This window comes from Salvelinus namaycush, chromosome 20 (genome assembly GCF_016432855.1).
Source record: "Salvelinus namaycush isolate Seneca chromosome 20, SaNama_1.0, whole genome shotgun sequence".
NCBI classification, from domain to species: domain Eukaryota; kingdom Metazoa; phylum Chordata; class Actinopteri; order Salmoniformes; family Salmonidae; genus Salvelinus; species Salvelinus namaycush.
This window is the reverse complement of record NC_052326.1, coordinates 40,383,805-40,406,940: the sequence shown is the minus strand read 5'-3', so window position 1 is coordinate 40,406,940 and position 23,136 is coordinate 40,383,805. Positions and strand designations below refer to the sequence as shown.

The 23,136-nt window shown below is 41.0% G+C and overlaps 1 protein-coding gene across 1 annotated transcript in view; it reads left to right on the top strand.

Annotated features, from left to right (window-relative positions):
• The window catches only part of LOC120065350 (synaptophysin-like protein 1), a 44,985-nt gene extending 25,337 nt beyond the window's left edge, over positions 1-19,648 (top strand). The window contains exons 3-6 of the mRNA XM_039016274.1: positions 13,857-13,975; positions 14,370-14,568; positions 18,881-19,054; positions 19,251-19,648. Coding sequence (XP_038872202.1) covers positions 13,857-13,975; positions 14,370-14,568; positions 18,881-19,054; positions 19,251-19,376 — 618 coding nt within the window. The 3' untranslated portion in view covers positions 19,377-19,648. The remainder of the gene's footprint in view (positions 1-13,856; positions 13,976-14,369; positions 14,569-18,880; positions 19,055-19,250) is intronic.
• Positions 19,649-23,136: the final 3,488 nt, after the last annotated feature.

Below are 23,136 nucleotides of genomic sequence, written 5' to 3'. Positions count from 1 at the left end.
CGAACTGTCACCGTGTCCGTGTATACATCAATGTTATTCTGAGGCAACTCGGAACATATCCCAGTCGGCATGATCAAAACAATCTTGAAGCATGGATTCCGATTGGTCAGATCAGCGTTGAATATATCTTATCATGGTTATTTTGTTTTCTCCTATGTACGGTTTTTGGATTCTGCTTTAGAGCAGATTTCTGCAGCATTGGTAAATATGTGATTTTATAAATGTTGAGTTCATTCCTGTGCTGTTTAACTAACCTGGTAGGTTGACTGACAACCTGAACCAGGTTGCAGGCACTGGTTAGTTTGAAGTTTTTTTTCGTGTGTGAAAATATACTTTTGTTTATCACATGCATATCACACACATCATCCAGAAATGGACTGTTAGCACTTGGTCTATAGCAGGTTCCCACAAGAATGGGCTTTAGGTGAGGCAGATGAACCTGTAGCCATATTACTTCAGTTTTTAACATGAGATCCTCTCTAAGCTTTACAGGAATGTGGTTCTGAATATAGACTGCAACACTGCCCTTGTTGGCTTTTCTGTAGATGTTAACTTTTTATTGCTGCCACTATCATCAAAGGTATTGTTTAATTAAGGGCCTTTTTAATTAAGAGTCAGAATATGAATGTACTTTGTTACAAGCAAGTTATTGACTTCATGAACCTTGTTTCTTAGGCTACGTATGTTAATATGGGCTATTTTTAGTACTTCTCTGGGTTGCCTGATTTGTTTTTTTTATGCTTTACTGGAAAGCTTATCAGAAGTAGACTAGCTCATGTTTACATTGGCGCTGATAGTGCATGGTGAGCTGCACAGAGTGGACTACCTACTAGGGCACACCACTTCAGTGCTAACAGTGTAATAACTATGGTTCATACAGCAGGCACATGATTACAGCGTACAATAGCTGTAGGATCAACATAGGGGGACTTTAATTCAGTTACTTACATTGTCTGCCAATGCCCCTGTGATAATGTACATTTGATGCAGCATTGACAACACAACGTCACAATGGTGGGGATTAACTGAGCTGGTCTTGGGTCATTGATAAGTCATTGTCTCAATGCAGCTTGGAAATGCTTGGACAGAGTACAGGAGCCAAGCTCATTTGGATGAACTTCGTCATTCCTATAGAGTATCTTCTGTTTCCAGACGGTGTCAAAGTTATCTATGAAAGTGACTCTAGCAGAGCTACAGTTGTCTTCTAGCCAGATGTGTAATGCCAGTAGCCTGCTGAATCTTTCAGACATTGGCCCAACAATGGTACCGGACCTGAAATTATTTGCCGCTTTTTGTAGTCTTTCATTGCTCGAATCAGTTCTTTTTAAAATACATTTTCAGAAATTCCGAGCTAGCCCTCCTGATGTCGTTTGACCCCACATGGACTACGACAGCCTCAGACCCCGGCAGCAGTCATAGAACGGTCGGAAGCAGCCTTGTAGTGTCCTGTACTCATGCTCCTGGGTAGCACAGGGTTTTTGCACTGGGAACTGATGTTTCTCACTGTCATGACGTTGGCCTGGGGGTAGGTTTATGACAGTCATAAATACCTCTTTCCCCCTTTTTCCCTCTCCCTGCTATACTGATGTGACATAAGAAAACCCCTTGGTTAACATAGAGATTCTGGGAACATAAGAAGTTGGGGGGAAATGAACTATATTCTGGTAATCCGACCAACTGAACATATGCGGTGGTACTTAAGGTATATTATGTCAGTTCGGTTGCCCTCTGACACATTCTAATCAATGATAGAATGACAAACTCTACTGTGGAAAGTCTAAACATCAGAGGTATCGGATTCACATGGAATTGTTTAATTCAAATGTTTGAATATGAAATTATTTGAAGAGATGAAATGTAATTTTAGCTTCCAAATGAGAGATTTGGGTTTTCATAAGTTTGGGCCTCTGCTCAACCAGTGGCCCGCCCCTGTGAAGAGACATGGGTAATAAACTTTTCAGGCACACCCCTCTCCCTCCACCTATATAAGCCATTGACAAAAATATAAATTCCTGTTCCGAGGATATGAGGGTGACGATCCCATGTCAGAATGGTTCAGATAATAACTACAGAACTAAGCCAACATCAGCATGAGCTTTGGTTGTGAATGGTATGAACTTTGAACTCGTATTCACTACAGAAGTGATACCTCCTAGCCGTTGAGTTAGCAACAGCTGCTACAAACGCAGGTTAGGAAGGACAGTCAGAGTATCCCGTCTACTGCACAACGACGTTACTACAACGTATACAGTGACCACCAGATACATTCTTCAGAGGACTCGGTTTGGCAACACGGTCTTCCATCTACCACCAACCTACTGAAGCGCAGCTCAGAGTAAATATTTATTGTATTTTCCTTTTCCAAATGGGCGGTAATTTAGAATGCATAAGATACTGTATTTACGATAGCACAGCTTCACCTCTGTTCCAGTCTCCCGCTCTTTCACTAAAACCCAGCCCCCTTTGTGTAACAAGCTGTCATATCTGTTCCGCCCGCTAGGGACGTTTTCCTTTATGACGGCAATTTGTAATCAAGTTATGATTTAATTGTGTATGTGTGATTCTGTGTGATTAGTTGGGTATTTAGTAAATAAATAATTAAACCCAATTTTGTATTGCTGATTCAACTTGTTAGCCAGGATTCTTGCAGATAACCAAGGATTTACAACTTTCAGATGAGACAGAATAAGATGACGATTAATATTGACTGCTATTGATGTAAAATATTATTAGGTCTTTAAGAGTTTATTCGGAAGATAACAGCTCTATAAATATTATTTCGTGGTGCCCCTCTCTAGTTAATTATATTTACATGATTAGTTCAATCAGGTAATATTAATTACGGAGAAAGTATTTTATAGAATATCATGTCATAGCAATTAATCCGGCATAGCCAAAGACACGACACTCACCATAGAGCTGCCAATGATGACAGCTGGGGAAATAGCAGAGGAGGTCCGGCCGTTCTTTCGCCTCAAGTGATTTAGAAGATCCCTCGAGGACCGAAGAGCGGTGGGGCCCGATGGACCCGAGTCGGCTGTAGTATCCATCGTAGATGATGAATGGCCCGGTATCTCAGGCAGTCTCACGGTCTGAGGGTGGTTGCTCTGAGTATCTAAACCTGACGTAGTCGCCACCGGAGAGGGAGACAAGAGGACCAAGGCACCTCCAGGGTGACTAAGCCGTTTCTGTTCTGTGTCCGGGCTTAACATCTCCTTGGAGGCCCCCGTTGCCAGAATATGCATTTTTTTCCCGACTTCCATGGCGAGTGACATCTCCATGGCTGGTTGGTTGGGTCGAGAACAGGAACATCCCACAGGAGCATCCTACTAGCTCTGTTCTCCGGGGAAGGGGGAGACAACTTTTGGGAGGGATCCCTGCAGAGTACAGGCCAAGTCGGCTGTGTGGAGCTGACACTGCGGCGACACTTCCACCAGAGCGCGGCATCCGGCTACTGGGGTAGAAAACTAAAAAAAAGTAGGCGGGGTGGAGTCCCCAGTAGGTTTTCTAAGAGTAGGCACTTCGCCCCTGTAGTCCTCTGCAAGCAAACAGTTGCTACATTGAAAGTCTGGGCAGTCCAAATTGTCCCGGAATAAAGCAAAGTAAACACAGCTCCTACAATGTTAAATGTTCAATAGCGACCTACATTTGAGACTTGAGCTAGCTGGGTTTCCGTGTCTCTCTCTTTACATGGAATCTGTCAGGATCCCAGGACAGATTGTAGCGTTCACAGCAACTGAGCCGCGGGATCCAAAATCAAAAAGTATATAACATCATAACTTTACAAGGAAACACTCACAACTTTACATAAACGATTAATCGAGGTCTCTTGTTTAGATGTTTTGGGGGAGGAGCTCATTAGAATAATGGCCAGTGTGAAATATCACAGCACAGTTGTAATATATGGTAAACAGAAACTGGATGGTTTTCAGAGATAGATGGGAGGGGTTGAGTGGAGCTGAAGGATGGAACAAAAAGAACAAGGTAAAATGTACAGTGTAATTCAGAAGTTTACATACACCTTAGCCAAATACATTTAAACTCAGTTTTCACAATTCCTGACATTTAATCCTAGTAAAAATTCCCTGTTTTAGGTCAGTTAGGATCACCACTATATTTTAAGGATGTGAAATGTCAGAATAATAGTAGAATAATAAATGTATTTCAGCTTTTATTTCTTTCATCACATTCCCAGTGGGTCAGAAGTTTACATACTCAACTAGTAATTGGTAGCATTGCCTTTTAAATTGTTTAACTTGGGTCAAATTCTTTGGGTAGCCTTCCACAAGCGTCCCACAATAAGTTGGGTTAATTTTGGACCATTCCTCCTGACAGAGCTGGTGTAACTGAGTCAGGTTTGTAGGTCCCCTTGCTCGCACACGCCTTTTCAGTTCTGCCCACAAATGTTCTATAGGATTGAGGTCAGGGCTTTGTGATGGCCACTCCAATACCTTGACTTTCTTGTCCTTAAGCCATTGTGCCACAACGTTGGAAGAATGCTTGGGGTCATTGTCCATTTGGAAGACCCAATTGCGACCAAGCTTTAACTTAATGACTGATGTCTTAAATATATCCACATAATTTTCCTCCCTCATGATGCTGTCCATTTTGTGAAGTGCACCAGTCCCTCCTGCAGCAAAGTACCCCCACAACATGATGCTAACACCCCCGTGCTTCACAGTTTGGATGGTGTTCTTCGGCTTGCAAGCCTCCCCCTTTTTCCTCCAAACATATCGATGGTCATTATGGCCAACAGTTCTATTTTTGTTTCATCAGAACAAAGGACATTTCTCCAAAAAGTACGATCTTTTTAAAGATAAAATTCTCGTTAATCCAGCCACAGTGCCTGATTTCAAAAATGCTTTACAGCGAAAGCTCCACAAACGATTATGTTAGGTCACCACCAAGTCACAGATAAACCCAGCCATTTTTCCCGCCAAATAGAGGAGTCACAAAAAGCACGAATAGAGATAAAATGAATCACTAACCTTTGATCTTCATCAGATGACACTCATAGGACTTCATGTTACACAATACATGTATGTTTTGTTCGGTAAAGTTCATATTTATATCCAAAAATCTTATTTTACATTGGTATGTTAGATTTAGTAGTTCCCAAACATGCAGTGATATTGCAGAGAGCCACATGAATTCACAGAAATACTCATTATAAATGTTGATAAATTCAAGTGTTATGCATGGAACTTTAGATACACTTCTCCTTAATGCAACCGCTGTGTCAGATTTCAAAACTTTACGGAAAAAGCATAATCTGAGAACGGCGCTCAGAGCCCAAACCAGCCAGAGAAATATACGCCATGTTGGGTAGTCAACATTATTCATATATAAATATTCACTTACCTTTGATCTTCATCAGAATGCACTCCCAGGAATCGCAGTTCCACAATAAATGCTTGTTTTGTTCGATAATGTCCATTTATGTCCAAAAACGCGATCTGTTCGATTCAGACGAAATGTTCAAAAAGTTATATTACAGGTCGAAGAAACTTGTCAAACTAAGTATAGAATCAATCATTAGGATGTTTTTATCATAAGTGCAATACCGTTGCAACCGGAGAATTCCATAGTCTGTAGAATTGCCCTGGAACGAGAGCAACCTCAAGTGAAAGCGCGTGACTGAGAACGAGGCTGTAGGCAGACCCCTTAGTAAAACATCTCCCATCCGGCCCCCCTTCACATGAGCAGTCTGAAACCACATTCCAAAGACGGTTGACATCTAGTGGAAGCCTTAGGAAGTGAAAAATAACCCATATCCCACTGTGTATTCGATAGGGGTAAGTTCAAAAACTATAAACCTCAGATTTCCCTGTTTGGATTTTCTTCTCAGGTTTTTGCCTGCCATATGAGTTCTGTTATACTCAGACATCATTCAAACAGTTTTAGAAACTTCAGTGTGTTTTCTATCCAATAGTAATAATAATATGCATATATTAGCATCTGGGACTGAGTAGGAGGCAGTTCACTCTGGGCATGCTATTCATCCAAAAGTGATAATGCTGCCCCCTATCCCAAACAAGTTAACAAGAATTTTGTGGAGTGGTTGAAAAACAAGTTTTAATGACTCCAACCTAAGTGTATGTAAACTTCCGACTTCAACTGTATGTATTAGAGGTCGACCGATTTTATGATTTTTCAACGCCGATACCGATTATTCGAGGACCAAAAAAGCCGATACCGATTAATCGGACGTTTTTTTATTTATTTTAATTTATTTGTAATAATGACAATTACAACAATACTGAATGAACAATGAACACTTATTTTAACTTAATATAATACATCAATAAAATCAATTTAGCCTCAAATAAATAATGAAACATGTTCAATTTGGTTTAAATAATGCAAAAACAAAGTGTTGGAGAAGAAAGTAAAAGTGCAATATGTGCCATGTAAGAAAGCTAACGTTTAAGTTCCTTGCTCAGAACATATGAAAGCTGGTGGTTCCTTTTAACATGAGTCTTCAATATTCCCAGGTAAGAAGTTTTAGGTTGTAGTTATAGGACTATTTCTCTATACGATTTGTATTTCATATACCTTTGACTATTGGATGTTCTTATAGGCACTTTATTATTGCCAGTGTAACAGTATAGCTTCCATCCCTCTCCTCGCTCCTACCTGGGCTCGAACCAGGAACACAACGACAACAGCCACCCTCGAAGCATCGTTACCCATGCAGAGCAAGGGGAATAAATACTCCCAAGTCTCAGAGCGAGTGACGTTTGAAACGCTATTAGCGCGCACCCTGCTAACTAGCTAGCCATTTCACATCGGTTACACCAGCCTAATCTCGGGAGTTGATAGGCTTGAAGCACAGCGAAGAGCTTCTGGCAAAACGCAGGAAAGTGCTGTTTGAATGAATGCTTACGAGCCTTCTGCTGCCTACCACCGCTCAGTCAGACTGCTCTATCAAATCATAGACTTAGTTATAACATAACACACAGATATCCGAGCCTTAGGTCATTAATATGGTCGAATCCAGAAACTATCATCTCGAAAACAAGATGTTTATTCTTTCAGTGAAATACGGAACCGTTCCGTATTTTATCTAACGGGTGGCATCCATAAGTCTAAATATTCCTGTTACATTGCACAACCTTCAATGTTATGTCATAATTACGTAAAATTCTGGCAAATTAGGTGGCCCAAACTGTTGCATATACACTGACTCTGCGTGCAATGAACGCAAGAGAAGTGACACAATTTCACCTGTTTAATATTGCCTGCTAACCTGGATTTCTTTTAGCGAAATATGCAGGTTTAAAAATATATACTTCTGTGTATTGATTTGAAGAAAGGCATTGATGTTTATGGTCAGGTACACATTGGAGCAATGATACGCAACGCAGGACACGCTAGATAAACTAGTAATATCATCAACCATGTGCAGTTAACTAGTGATTATGATTGATTGTTTATAAGATAAGTTTAATGCTAGCTAGCAACTTACCTTGGCGTCTACTGCATTCGCGTAACAGGCAGGCTCCTCGTGGAGTGCAATGTAATCAGGTGGTTAGCGCGTTGGACTAGTTAACTGTAAGGTTGCAAGATTGAATCCCCCGAGCTGACAAGGTAAAAATGTCATTCTGCCCCTGAACGAGGCAGTTAACCCACCATTCCTAGGCCGTCATTGAAAATAAGAATGTGTTCTTAACTGACTTGCCTAGTTAAATAAAGTTGTAAAAAAAAATGTTTTGAAAACTTAATCGGCCTCTAGTCGAACTCTAGTATGTACAGTGGGGAGAACAAGCATTTGATACACTGCCGATTTTGCAGGTTTTCCTACTTACAAAGCATGTAGAGGTCTAATTTTTTTTAATCATAGGTACACTTCAACTGTGAGAGACGGAATCTCAAACAAAAATTCAGAAAATCACATTGTGTGATTTAAGTAATTAATTAGCATTTTATTGCATGACATAAGTATTTGATACATCAGAAAAGCAGAACTTAATATTTGGTACAGAAACCTTTGTTTGCAATTAGAGATCATATGTTTCCTGTAGTTCTTGACCAGGTTTGCACACACTGTAGCAGGGATTTTGGCCCACTCATCCATACAGACCTTCTCCAGATCCTTCAGGTTTCGGGGCTGTCGCTGGGCAATACGGACTTTCAGCTCCCTCCAAAGATTTTCTATTGGATTCAGGTCTGGGGACTGGCTAGGCCACTCCAGGACCTTGAGATGCTTCTTACGGAGCCACTCCTTAGTTGCCCTGGCTGTGTGTTTCGGGTCGTTGTCATGCTGGAAGACCCAGCCACGACCCATCTTCAATGCTCTTACTGAGGGAAGGAGGTTGTTGGCCAAGATCTCGCGATACATGGCCCCATCCATCCTCCCCTCAATACGGTGCAGTCGTCCTGTTCCCATTTGCAGAAAAGCATCCCCAAAGAATGATGTTTCCACCTCCATGCTTCACGGTTGGGATGGTGTTCTTGGGGTTGTACTCATCCTTCTTCTTCCTCCAAACACGGCGGGTGGAGTTTAGACCAAAAAGCTCTATTTTTGTCTCATCAGACCACATGGCCTTCTCCTATTCCTCCTCTGGATCATCCAGATGGTCATTGGCAAACTTCAGACGGGCCTGGACATGCGCTGGCTTGAGCAGGGGGACCTTGCGTGCGCTGCAGGATTTTAATCCATGACGGCGTAGTGTGTTACTAATGGTTTTCTTTGAGACTGTGGTCCCAGCTCTCTTCAGGTCATTGACCAGGTCCTGCCGTGTAGTTCTGGGCTGATCCCTCACCTTCCTCATGATCATTGATGCCCCAGACCGAGGGTGATTGACCGTCATCTTGAACTTCTTCCATTTTCTAATAATTGCGCCAACAGTTTTTGCCTTCTCACCAAGCTGCTTGCCTATTGTCCTGTAGCCCATCCCAGCCTTACAATTTTATCCCTGATGTCCTTACATGGCTCTCTGGTCTTGGCCATTGTGGAGAGTTTGGAGTCTGTTTGATTGAGTGTGTGGACAGGTGTCTTTTATACAGGTAACGAGTTCAAACAGGTGCAGTTAATACAGGTAATGAGTGGAGAACAGGAGGGCTTCTTAAAGAAAAACTAACAGGTCTGTGAGAGCCGGAAATCTTACTGGTTGGTAGGTGATCAAATACTTATGTCATGCAATACAATGCAAATTAATTACTTAAAAATCATACAATGGGATTTTTCTGGATTTTTGTTTTAGATTCCGTCTCTCACATTTGAAATGTACATATGATAAAAATTACAGACCTCTACATGCTTTGTAAGTAGGAAAACCTGCTGATTTTGCAGGTTATCAAATACTTGTTCTCCCCACTGTATATAGGTTCAGAAGTTTTGTGAAACAGCGCAGTTAGATATATGGCAAATAGAAACTGGATGGTCTTCAGAGATAGATGGGAGGGGTGAAGGGTAGCTGAAGGCTGGGACTAAAAACAAACAAGATGACTATTGTAAAATATATTGTCTGTAAAATGTATGTTGACGCCTGTTGTCCATTTAATTTACTCCAATTAGGGGGGGAATGAAAGTGTGTGTTCTGTACACTCACTACAATTCAAAAGTTTGGGGTCACTTAGAAATGTCCTTGTTTTTGAAAGAAAAGCAAGAAAAAAAAATACCTCATTGATCAGAAATACAGTGTAAACCATTGTTAATGTTGTAAGGGACTATTGTAGCTGGAAACTGACTTTTAATTTTTTTTATATAGGAGTACAGAGGCCCATTATCAGCAACCATCACTCCTGTGTTCCAATGGCACATTGTGTTAGCTAATCCAAGTTTATCATTTTAAAAGACTAATTGATCATTAGAAAACCCTTTTGCAATTATGTTAAAACAGCTGAAAACTGTTCTGATTAAAGAAGCTATAAAACTGGCCTTTAGACTAGTTGAGTATCTGGAGCATCAGCATTTGTGGGTTCGATTACAGGCTCAAAATGGCCAGAAACAAAGACCTTTCTTCTGAAACTCGTCAGTCTATTCTTGTTCTGAGAAATTGCCAAGAAACTGAAGATCTCGTACAATGCTGTGTACTACTCCCTTCACAGAACAGCGCGAACTGTCTCTAACCATAATATAAAGAGTGGGAAGCCCTGGTGCACAACTGAGCAAGAGGACAAGTACAGTAGTGTCTAGTTTGCGAAACCGACACGTCACAAGTCCTCAACTGGCAGCTTCATTAAAAATTCCCTGCAAAACACCAGTCTCAACGTCAACAGTGAAGAGGCGACTCCGGGATGCTGGCCTTCTAGGCAGAGTGCCTCTGTCCAGTGTCTGTGTTCTTTTGCCCATCTTTTAGTCTTTTATTGGCCAGTCTGAGATATGGCTTTTTATTTGCAACTCTGCCTAGAAGGCCAGCATCCCGGAGTCGCATCTTCACTGTTGACGTTGAGACTGGTGTTTTCACCTCAACCCAATTGAAATGATTTGGACCGCAAAGTGAAGGAAAAGCAGCCAACAAGTGCTCAGCATATGTGGGAATTCCTTCAAGACTGTTGGAAAAGCATTCCAGGTTAAGCTGTTTGAGAGAATGCCAAGAGTGTGCAAAGCTGTCAATGCGAAGGGTGGCTATTTGAAGAATATTAATTTATTAAATATAATTTGTTTTTTTTAACACTTTGGTTACTACATGATTCCATGTGTTTTTTCATAGTTTTGATGTCTTCGCTATTTATTCTACAAAGTGTGAAAATTGTATAAATAAAAACCCTTGATTGAGTAGGTGTCATCTTTTGACTGGTACTGTATAATCATGTACAAAGAAAATATGGAGGATTGGAAATGATGCAGACAATTTACATTGACGGAAGCCACAATCTGTCTGCAACTTTAAAGCTGCTCTACCCCCAAAATAAAAATCAATTTCCTTCACTTTGTAGTTTAGTCCGCTACTGAAATACCAGTATTTGACCCCTTTACACTCAGCAACTTGTGGCATTGTTTTTTATGACCCTCTGTTTATTGCATTGGATATTTGTTATTGTTCAGAAGGCCTCGTGGTCTGTTTTGCACTTCTCAACTGCTATGTAAATTCTGATTGATTGTGATCATGTGGGAACGTGCTTGAGCCGATGTGGGCACGACTAGTGTAACGTTCGTCTTGTGGTGATTGAACGGACCAAGGCGCAGCGGGTGATGAATACATACTGAATTTATTTAACAGACGAAACACTGACAAAACACTAGAACAAACTACAAAACAATAAACGAAGGCAACAGACCTGAAACAAACGAACTTACATATAGACGAAGAACGCACGAACAGGAACAGACTACCTAAAATGAACGAACAAACGAAACAGTCCCATGTGGTATACACAGACACAGGAACAATCACCCACAAACAAACAGTGAGAACAACCTACCTTAATATGGCTCTCAATCAGAGGAAACGACACACACCTGCCTCTTGAGAACCATACCAGGCAAACCATTAACCCAACATAGAAAACACATAACATAGACTACCCACCCCAACTCACACCCTGACCAATTAAACACATACAAAACAACAGAAAACAGGTCAGGAACGTGACAACTAGGCTACTTTTAGAACAAAGGGCATTATTCTAGAAGAAGTTGGCGTGCTTGATGTCCCATCACATGTTTTCATTGGAGGGATCTGTTCAGTAACTCCTATTTGTTGGAACACTGCTACCAGCAACTAACACAGGAACAAATTTGTATTCAAATATACAAAAATATAAGTGCAACGTGAAGTGTTGGTTTCATGATCTGAAATCAAGAAAATTCCCTGGCATGTTCCATTCGCACAAAGCTTATTTCTCTGAAATGTTGTGCATATTTGTTTACCTCTGGTGAGCCTTTCTCTTTGCCAAGATAATCCATCCACCTGACAGGTGTGACATATCAAGAAGATGATTAAACAGCAAGGTCATTACACAGGTGCAATTTGTGCTGGGGACAATAAAAGGCCACTCTAAAATGTGGGGTTTTGTCACACACAACAATACCACAGATGTCTCAAGTTGAGGGAGCGTTCAGTTGGCATGCTGATTGCAGGAATGTCCACCAGAGCTGTTGCCAGATAATTTAAAGTTAATTTCTCTACCATAAGCCGCCTCCAACATCGTTTTAGAAAATCTGGCAGTAGGTCCAACCGGCCTCCCAACCGCAGACCACGTGTATGGCGTCATGTGGGTGAGCGGTTTGCTGATGTCAATGTTGTGAACAAAGTGCCCCGTGATTATGGCATGGGCAGGCAAACTATGGACAACAAACACAATTGCATTTTATCGATGGCAATTTGAATGCATAGATGCCGTGACGAGATCCTGAGGCCCATTTTGTTTTAAGATGTCTGTGATCAGCAGATGCAGATCTTTTTTCCCAGTCGTGTAAAATCCATAGATTGGGGCTTAATGAATTCATTTCACGACTTATTTCCTTATGAAGTCTAACAAAGTAAATTCTTTGAAATTGTGCAGTTTTCTGTTTTTGTTCAGTATACATCTAGGGGCAGCAACATCATCCTAGTCCTACATTTAAAATGGGGTACCTTTCTATGCAGTCTATTTTAAATGGAATCAGCCCACCAGGCAGGTTTTTCTGTAGTTCCGGATGGTGTGGTATTCCCAAGTTTTATTTTTATTACACCTAGGAGAATAAACCTTACTCAAGCATTGCTATCAGACTATACAAAAATCACTGATTCTCAAATGACCTTACATCCCAATTAACTCCTCATTACAGATCAAGATTAGACCTGCGCCTCTCCTTTCTCAAACAGAACCCATTAAACGTGCTGCTAGTTTGTCAGACTCAGCTGTTAGGAGCCAGTCCGTCTTAGTGAGTGCTGAGAGAGCCAACTCATTGAGGGAAGGAGTTTCCTGTGTGGAAAGAGGCTGGAGGGGAAGTTAATGTGGTGAAGAGTAATCATGAGAGAGAAAGAGTCAAGGTTCTAGCACAGGGAAAGTCTTAGTCTGGGAGAGAGAAGTGTAAGCCTATGATTTTGCGTACGTGTATGTTTGCCGTACTTCCCCTCTCTGGGTCTGCCCTCACCCCACTGTCCTGCTCTGAGTAGAGGAAGTGACTATCAGGGTGGATGAGGTGAGGTCCCCAGTGTTCTGCCCAGTCAAGGTTTCAAGATTTTTGGTACGAGCCATGTCTGAGGCCTCTTGGGGCCTCTTCCTGTTTGACCTGACCCCAGTGGGGCGTTCTGCTGGAGTTGAGGCTTTTCTTGCCGGGTGACCACTCCCCACCCTTATGACTTTTACACAGGACTGTTAAGTGTGCTGCAGCAGGAACACTTGACCACTTAAAACCAGCTCTGTGTCCTACCAGTGGAACACCTCTTATTATAATAATATATGCCATTTAGCAGATGCTTTTATCCAAAGGGGCTTAGTCATGCATACATTGTACGTATGGGTGATCCCGGGAGTCAAAACCCACTATCCTGGCGTGGCACGTGCCATGCTCTACCTAGAGAGGACCACTTTCTGTTGTGATTTACACAACCACAACTCAGAACAGCCCTCTGATCAGCTATAATAAAGATTAGCTAAATATAGCTGTATACAGTCTTATGTAGGCTACATGTATTATGTGTTGATTTAAAATCTTAAAGAACAAATGAACTATTTTGATAATCAGAGGAGTGCACAATAACTCTGGTTCCTTGGGAGAGAAACCGTTTATGAATTCTAAAGTACCTTTCCTTGTCTCCTTTATTGACCTGAACAAAGCCTAGACACTAGTGAAAAGTCAGCCCACCAGGAATGAGCTTTTCTTAGCTGCCATAAATGAGAATGATGTGAAGGCAAATAGATGAGAGGAAGTAACTTAAGACCATTGAGATGCACGCTAACTCACCTCTCTCTTTGTGCAGGTGTTCACCATCTTTGCCTTCGCCACCACGGGTGGTTACTCTGGAACGACCCACATCAGTGTGAAATGTGGGGATGCGGTGCTAAAGGACATAGACGTTGGGTTCGGATACCCTTTCAGGTAAAACACCTCTCGCATAGAGCTGCATATTAATGACATGTATGCTGTCATATTGTTTCTTCTGTTTTTTAATTGCCAGTAACCCCTGCCTATGGTCTGTACAGTAAATAAGCTTATCCCTGGCACTCCCTGAAAAGCAATGCAAAACTTTTCAAGGGTTTGATGTGTAAACAGGAATTCCAAAGAGCAGTTTCCTTTTACTCTAAAGCTGGTTGTAAAATGTACGCAGTCACACATGGACAAACCAAAAGATTCTTCCCACCAAGATCAATTTTATTTGTCTTTGATGGTTGCCCCTTAAATGTTTTTGCATTTATAGTTGAAATGGATTTGTGCAATATGATTACATTCTAATTTAATAGTTTTTCTCTCCCACCACCCCACTACTTTCTAGGTTGCCTAGCTATGGCCCTTTAAAGGTGCCCTCGTGTAACGGGAGCGCCACGAATGAGATTTACCTCCAGGGCGACTACTCTTCCTCGGCTGAGTTCTACGTCTGTGTCGGTGTCTTTGGCTTCCTGTACTGCACCGCCACCCTGGTCCTATACCTGGGATACCAGCATGTGTACCGCGAGGGCCGCGGACCCACCTTTGTGAGTCTAAGATACTAGGGCTGATCCCATTTTTAGTCATCTGTTGGGTAGATCGGCTGTTGGTCGACCAAGATTGTATTTTTTTTGTCTTAATTCATTTTTTGTCAAACAGTGGCAAACATATAAAAAAATGTTATGGCACACGAGACACCTGTCTGAGTGGACTAATCCATTGCGAAGGCTTCGGGGATGGCACACAAGTAGAACGTTTACCATTTCTAGTCTACAGGTTCTGTTAATGGATTCAATATATTATTATTATTACAGTCTTGTCATTGTAGGAGTGGACATGTTGTTTGTAGAACGCACAACCTAGGTTACACTTGTGAGGGAAAAGTTTAGGTTTATTTCATTCTGTTTACGAGTTAATTTATTCATTGACAGGAGCTCTCCAAACAAAAGACAATCTTGAGTAAGGACACGCACCTGATTATGAATAGAACCAGGCCTAGGCTACCTGGCCTGGGCGCAAATGTAGGCTTATAAATATGCACATTTGGGGATCTGATACTATTTCTGATTGGCTTAACTTGCCATCACTGTGGAGCTTCTCAAAGAATTTTTTTTCTTCGCCTCAAAAAGAAAGTAAACTGTCTGTTTTGACATCCATTGTGAATAGTTCCTCAACGTAGCCTATTTGAAAAATCTTTCCAGCTCTCCCACTTTCGATAACCACTCAGCATGAAATGGGGGAAATGTCATGCTCTGATCCGGTGGAAATGTCATAAAGGCCTACCTGATTACTTCTTATCCCTTGTGCAAATAGCCTACGGCTGTGTCTGTCTGTGGTGCTCACTGGCAGGGCCCAGAATATTTTAAACAATGTTGCAAGTTTGTTAGCAGGAGCTTCAGGCTAGACCCAAGTTAATAGTTAATACAATGTTTCAAGTTCCTTGCAGACAGGCCATGCATAGCTCCCGAGTGGCGCAGCAGTCTAAGGCACTGCATCTCAGTGCTAGAGGCTTCACTATAATTTTGATTAACCACATGACATTGATTTTGAGAGATGAAACTGTTCCACAAAAATGTGCATATGAAAATCATAACTGACACACAGATCAGTAGAAATGGTACGATAACTTGCCACTCTAAATGGTAAAGGTTGCTGACCGCTGTTGTAGTCTATTACCGGCAACTTCAGGTGCATAATGGCAGAATCTGCAAAGGCCAGCAGCAGCAGGAGAAATTTTCTTCTGGTTAGTTTAAAAAAAGGTAACTAGGCAAGTCGGTTAAGAACAAATTCTTATTTTACAATGACTGCTTAACCCGGACAGCGCTGGGCCAATTGTGCGCCACCCTATGGGACACCCGATCACAGCCGGTTGTGAGACAGCCTGGGATCGAACCAGGGTCTGTAGTGACGCCTCTAGCACTGAGACTCAGTACCTTAGACCGCTGCGCCATTCGGGATCTCTGGCTCCTGCTTTAGTAAATTGTCTAAATGTTTAATTGCAGCGCTTGACGCATCAGGCAAAGTAGCCTACATATAGTTGATTTTATTCGAACAGGGTGGGGTTTGTTAGTTACCGTATAGTGTAGCATTACTGGAGGACTATTTGTATAACCTGGTCTACCAGCCTGTGTACTGCCAGATCAGTATCAACCAGTCATTGTGAGACTGTTTGTAGGGTTTTTTGAGAAGCAACCCATCAACTGGCAGACCAATAATGGTGTGTGTACTAGAGGTCGACAACTTGAAATCGGCCCCGATTAATTGTTCATAACAATTGGAAATCGGTATTTTTGGGCGCTGATTTAAAATAAAAATAATAATAATAAATAAAATAAAAATAATAAAAATGTACGTCTTTTTTTTTTTTTTTTTTTTTTTTTTTTACACCTTTATTTAATCTTTATTTAACTAGGCAAGTCAGTTAAGAACACATTCTTATTTTCAATGACGGCCTAGGAACGTTCTACCTCGTTCAGGGGCAGAAAGACAGATTTTTAACCTTGTCAGCTCGGGGGACCCAATCTTGCAACCTTACAGTTAACTAGTCCAATGCTCTAACACCTGATTACATTGCACTCCATGAGGAGCCTGCCTGTTAGCGAATGGAGTAAGCTAAGGTAAGTTGCTAGCTAGCATTAAACTTATCTTATAAACAATCAATCAATGACTGTCATTGCTCCAATGTGTACTTAAACATCAATGCCTTTCTTAAAATCAATACACAAGTATATATTTTTAAACATGCATATTTAGCTAAAAGAAATCCAGGTTAGCAGGCAATATTAACCAGGTGAAATTGTGTCATTTCTCTTGCGTTCATTGCACGCAGAGTCAGGGTATATGCAACAGTTTGGGCCGCCTGGCTCTTTGCGAACTAATTATGACATAACATTGAAGGTTGTGCAATGTAACAGGAATATTTAGACTCATGGATGCCACCCGTTAGATAAAATACGGAACGGAATAAACGTTTTGTTTGAGGTGATAGTTTCCGGATTAGTCAAAGGTATATGGTTTAGAGAGAAATAGTCGACGTGTTATAATTCCTGTAATAACTTGCGGCTGAACTTGAAAGGGGTTCCTTCGTTATTTTACCGTTCATGTCTTCCATAGAGATTGTCTTGATCTACTTCAAATAAGGTCTGTGTTTCGTGCAGGCTTAAACCGCCTCGATGTTTTGATACCCGTGTAAATCTCACTAGGATAAGGTAACGTTTGTCAACATATTTTCATAAATCCACTCTACAAAAAAAATGATCTTCGCTAATATTGATCAGAGTTACCTTGTCCTATGGATATCTACACAGTTATAAAATTGGCAAGGTGGTGTAAGCCTACACGAAACACAGACCTTAGTTTAAGTGAATCTAAAAATATCCTATGGAATAAATGAAGGAACCGCTTTTCAGATTTTGCTAGAAGGTGTCATGGGAATTATGACTCGCACTTTGGTCGTCAATTCTTACCATGCCCATTATTAAAATAGGATTTCCTGCATATAGAAATTACAGTTTTTGTTTTCAACATTCATCACAGGTAACTTAAACTCTATTTTTATTCAAACAGTTGAGAGTATTTGTCTCCTAAGCAGACTCTTCAGTATCATTGTCACTTCAGAGCTGTGTGTATTTATGTATTATATTAAGTTAAAATGAAAGTGTTCATTGTTCATTCAGTATTGTTGCAATTGTCATTATTACAAAAATGTGTGTGTATGATATATATAACATTTATTTATTTATATAAATCGGCCGATTAATCGGTATCAGCTTTTTTTGTCCTCCGATAATCGGTATCGGCATTGAAAAAATCATAATCGGTCGACCTCTAGTGTGTACTGTACAGAGTAAGCATGTGCAGCTGATATAGTGATTGTAATGTTAGCCACACTGCGCAGTTTGCAGAAAAGAAAAGCATATCTAAAACAACATATTTACATTTTCTGAATTAGACACCATCTCTCAGCCAGATGCTGAAAAATTGGTTCATGTATTTGCTTAATCTAGGCTAGTTCTCTAAAGTTGTGGAACACCTTGCTCTGTCAGGTAAGAGGGGCAGATAAGAGGTTTTTAAATCACTTTTAAAAACCCACCTTTTTAGTTGGGCTTTTAATAAGTGAGTAAATTTTACCCCCTTCTCCCCAATTGTCGTGGTATCCAATCGCTAGTAATTACTATCTTGTCTCATCGCTACAACTCCCGTACGGGCTCGGGAGAGACGAAGGTCGAAAGCCATGCATCCTCCGAAGCAATACCCAACCAAGCCGCACTGCTTCTTTAACACAGCGCGCCTCCAACCCGGAAGCCAGCCGCACCAATGTGTCGGGGGAAACACCGTGCACCTGGCCCCCTCGGTTAGCGCGCACTGCCCCCGGCCCGCCACAGGAGTCGCTGGAGCGCGATAAGACATAAGACATATCCCTACCAGCCAAACCCTCCCTAACCCGGACGACGCTAGGCCAATTGTGCGTCGCCCCACGGACCTCCCGGTCGCGGCTGGCTGCGACAGAGCCTGGGCGCGAACCCAGAGACTCTGGTGGCGCAGCTAGCGATGCAGTGCCCTAGACCACTGCGCCACCCGGGAGGCCCCTAATAAGTGAGTTTCATACATCCTCAGTTTGTGTTTTAATGTGAAGTATTTTGTGATTTTAAATAACTGTTGATTTAACAATGTAATCATTTGTCTCTGGCTGATGGGTTAGGTTCATATTTTAAGCCTGGTATGGCTCTAACAGCTGAGACGACAGGTTAAGTTGTGAGCCTAATAGTTTTCAAAAGCGATTCATGATTTAAAAGCTGCGTTCTTCCATCCTCTTCAACATGGTCCTATAGTGACAACCCTCCCCTGTGTTTTTCTCAGGACCTGTTGGTGACTGCTGCTTTTGCCTTCCTGTGGCTGGTGTCCTCCTCTGCCTGGGGGAAGGGCCTGACTGACGTGAAGTGGGCCACCAACCCAAACCACCTGGTTGAGAACTGTCAGCCCCTGTGCTCACCTGGAAACTTCCCCTCCATGGGAAAACTCAATGCCTCTGTGGTGAGCAATTTGATTTAGTAATTTAAAAAATTCAGAGGAATTTATAGCCATTTCTCAATGTAATTTACAGGTATGTACAAGTCAAGCATGAATGACGGTTCTAAAGGTATAAGTGTCACTTAATGTAGCATTTGTAATTCCTTTCTGTTTGTATCCTGTGGTTTTGTCTTTGTTTCACACTTTCCTGCTCGTCCAGATTTTCGGATTTCTGAACCTCATCCTATGGACCGGTAACTGTTGGTTCATCTTTAAGGAGACTCCCTTCCACAAGAACCACAACCCACCAGCCACCATGGAAGAGGGCGGAGTCCCCAGCTCTTAATTGCATAGAGCCCATGCCAATCGCAAAGGTGCTTTGGACCCACACTGTTTCTTATTTAACCCTATTAAGAAGGGAAATAAAACCTCAAGCAAAATTGTGTTTTTTAATCACCCTTACCACAGAGAACCCTTTTCAATGATGGGCGTTAAGCTCAAGCTTCAGGGAAAGTAGTCGGGCTGTGTTTACACAGGCAGCCCAATTCACACACACACACACACACACACACACACACACACACACACACACACACACACACAAATTCTCACTAATTGGTATTTTGACCAATCAGATCAGCTCTGAAAAAGATCTGATGTGATTGGCCTTTTGGCCAAATAAAAATAAAATAATTGGTGTGCCTGTGTAAACACAGCCTAAGTTGCCCAACTCTATACCTCCAACACAGCTACCCTTGGATGTTGTTTTTATACTCTGCATGAAGTTGGTCAGTTAGTGTGAATGATTTGCTAGCTGCAGTCAACACGACCCCAATTTACAGGTGTAAACCCTGAAAACTGAGTGACCGCAACTGTTTTTATTTATTTTTTACTGTTTATTTTTAAACATTCTAAAAGGTGCCTTGAGAACTGTACATAACATCTATTCAGTTAGTGAACATGGCTTGAACACTTTGAAAGGAATTTGGGTATCGAGTGTGATTTTCAAAATGATTGATTTTGGTCGCTTCCTCTAGAGCAGGTACTTTCAAACGCATAGACCAAGTACAAAATGTCCCAACAGGGCTCACAGACACACTACTGTAGCTGAACTGTGATTAATATGGGGATGTTAAGTAATGCTGCGTTGACATCACAGGTGGCCGGTGGTACCTTAATTAGGGAGGACGGGCTCTTAGTAATGGCTGGAACTGTATTGAGCACAACAAACACATGGTTTGATTCCATTTACTCCTTTCCCGGCCATTTATTATGAGCCGTCCTCCCCTCAGCAGCCTCCTGTGGTTGAAATACACAAATTGTCTGACCGTCAGTCCCCTCGTTTACCATTAATCTAATAAAGGAGATGAGGTCGAAGGTAATGTTGAAATCCACTGCTCTGTTGCCTTTCAGGCCTAAATTTGGTCCTTTAAATTAAAATAAACAATTTTAACTACTGTCATATCAATAATTCCAATATTCCACTACTACATGTTTTGAAACAGACATTGATACATGGACGTTGCATTTCTGTCATGTTCTGAAAGCCTACTGCTTGGTGCACTAAACTCGTCAGTTGTTAGCTACTTGATCCCACAATCGCTCCTGATGTTCAATGCGTTCCTCTTTGAAATGTATGTTTTTTTTGTCTTTGTTTTGTGATTCAAAATTATTTTGTCACATGCTTCATAAACACCCGGTGTGGGCTAACCGTGAAATGCTTACTTGTGGAGGAACATATGAACAGTGCCTTAGTTATTTATACCAACTATAGCAGTAACACTAACTAATATGGACTACATTCAATTTGAGGACACATTTCTAGTAACTGCTGTCAATGTTTTAGTTATTTAAACTGTCAGTGCCTATATTTCACCGCAATGCTGGTTGGTGTATTGTTTACTCAATGAAGCCTAACTTTTTTTTAAAGTATTATGTGAAGTTGTGACATTGAAACAATTAAAACACTAAGTTCCCAACAGTATTTGACTTCTCAAAATGTTTGAACTAGAGCTGGGACGATAAACCGGAAAATGATTGACACCGACCACTTATTGCAGGCATTTTGCAGATAACATTCACTACGATAAGTAGCCTATACTAGAGAAATGTAAAGTTTGAAATGAAATAAGTTTGCTAATATGGGGGATTTGTTATAGCTGTCAATTGACCCATAAACAAGCTTAGTAGTAGTTTAAAGGGTAATTTTTAAACTTGTTATAAAATTATAGTTCTATTTATAATTTCATCAATTCAGGCAGTTTATCGTGATATGGATTTTTGTCTGATGCCCAGCTCTAGTTTGAGCAGGAAAAGGCAACTTTTGAATGTCATATTTTTTTTAAACTACATTAATTGGTAAATTTACAATAAGCCCTTTCATGGCTTCTGTGTGTTTAGAAAATATCTGTAACTTGTGCAACTTCTCTCCCTGAGTAAGTTTTATGCCTTCGTGGTTGTAATTTCGTATTTTCTGTTTTGTCACACCACTGGGCAAGCTACAGACTATCATTGAAGAATGGTAAATGGCGCTGCCATTTAACACATGGCAACATGTAGGTGCCAAAATTAATGAATCCTTCGGTATTCACGCTCCTATGGGAAGTGAATGGAACTTATTGATTTAGTTTATTTTTTTGTGTTTTTTGCTTTGCACTAATTATTTTGTAATTAATGTCATTTTGGCATCCTGTTCCTTATGAGTGTTGGGATTTGAGGGATATGCAGACATTGCCGTCCACACAGCTGGTTGTTCAGCCTTGGCCTCTGTAGTGATTTACAAAGGGAAGGCTTGAGTCAGTCATGAAAGGACACTGATCTTTTAGATTATTTGTGCCATTTTTAATTTGAATAGAAATAATCTAGCTATTTAGGATAAATCAGGCTTGTAGGCCTTTATCTGTTGGGATTTCTAAAATGTGGCTTGTTTGTACAAAAAAAACATGTCTATACATCCTCAGTATTGACAATGCATTAAAGGACGAGAGCTGCAACAACTGATGTTTGTTCACTCTGCTTTGACTGTAATGTTACCAGTTAATTAAGACTACAGTTAATGTTGTAGCCACAAGATGGTAGTATTGTATTTCATATAACTAAGGCTGCAAAGTAATTGTAACAATGTTTTTTTGGGGGCACAAGGGGGTAGTACTGTTTCCTGCATTTGACTAGAAGGCACAATTTCATGCTCAGTCCCAACCATAAACCCTTTTGTATCTACATATAAACTAAATAAAAAAGTTGTGCAAGTGTATGAGGTAGGTTGACCAGCAAAATAAAGTTCTGGACGGGTTGGAACCAGAAATTAACGGTTTATCGTTCCTTTTTAAACCTCAAATGTAATTTTTTTTTTTTACATTTAGCCTAACATTTTAAACTACTTAACCAATCAGTGCAGAGAGCAGCTTTCTATGGAGTGGGCAAGCTATTTGCATGCATTGGACAGACAAGTGTAGGGCGTGAGATGTGACTGAAATTTTGTGGGTGGCGAGAGATGGAGGCTTGGCTTGAAGTGCTTGGTATCTCGTTATGACATGCATTATTTGAATTAGTCCCATAGAATTATACCTACAGAGGAGCGGCTTCTGTGATGGAACTTTGAACGTCGTCCAACTTGAGTTGGCTTAAAGGGAAATGATCATTTCAGCTTCATATTCACTCCAGCACCACCCCCAACAACATATGTAAAAAAAAAAAAATGACAAAAAATTGTGTTTGTTTTGTCAAAAAGATGACATCAACCAATTAGGCAATGCCTACTCATAATTGGTTAAGATCACAATGTACACTGGAGTCATTGGAAACACTGATCTTCCTTTAAAAATAAAATAAATCTGGATCAGAGAGCTCGCTAACAAGGATCTGCATGCATAGCAGCAGCATAATTAAAATTACGTCTTAACTTTTTGTACTTAAATTCAATGTTCTTAACTAGCGTTGAATCTAATTTAAAACACATCTATCCCTAATTTCTGAATCACGCTTGTAATTTCAGTAGGCTATAGTAGACTATGCTTTGGAGGGGCAGGTAGCCTGCACACACTGGCAAAGATTTTCAGCTGGCAGACAGACACTGGAATAAGTTTGAGTGACAGGGAGGGCTTTGC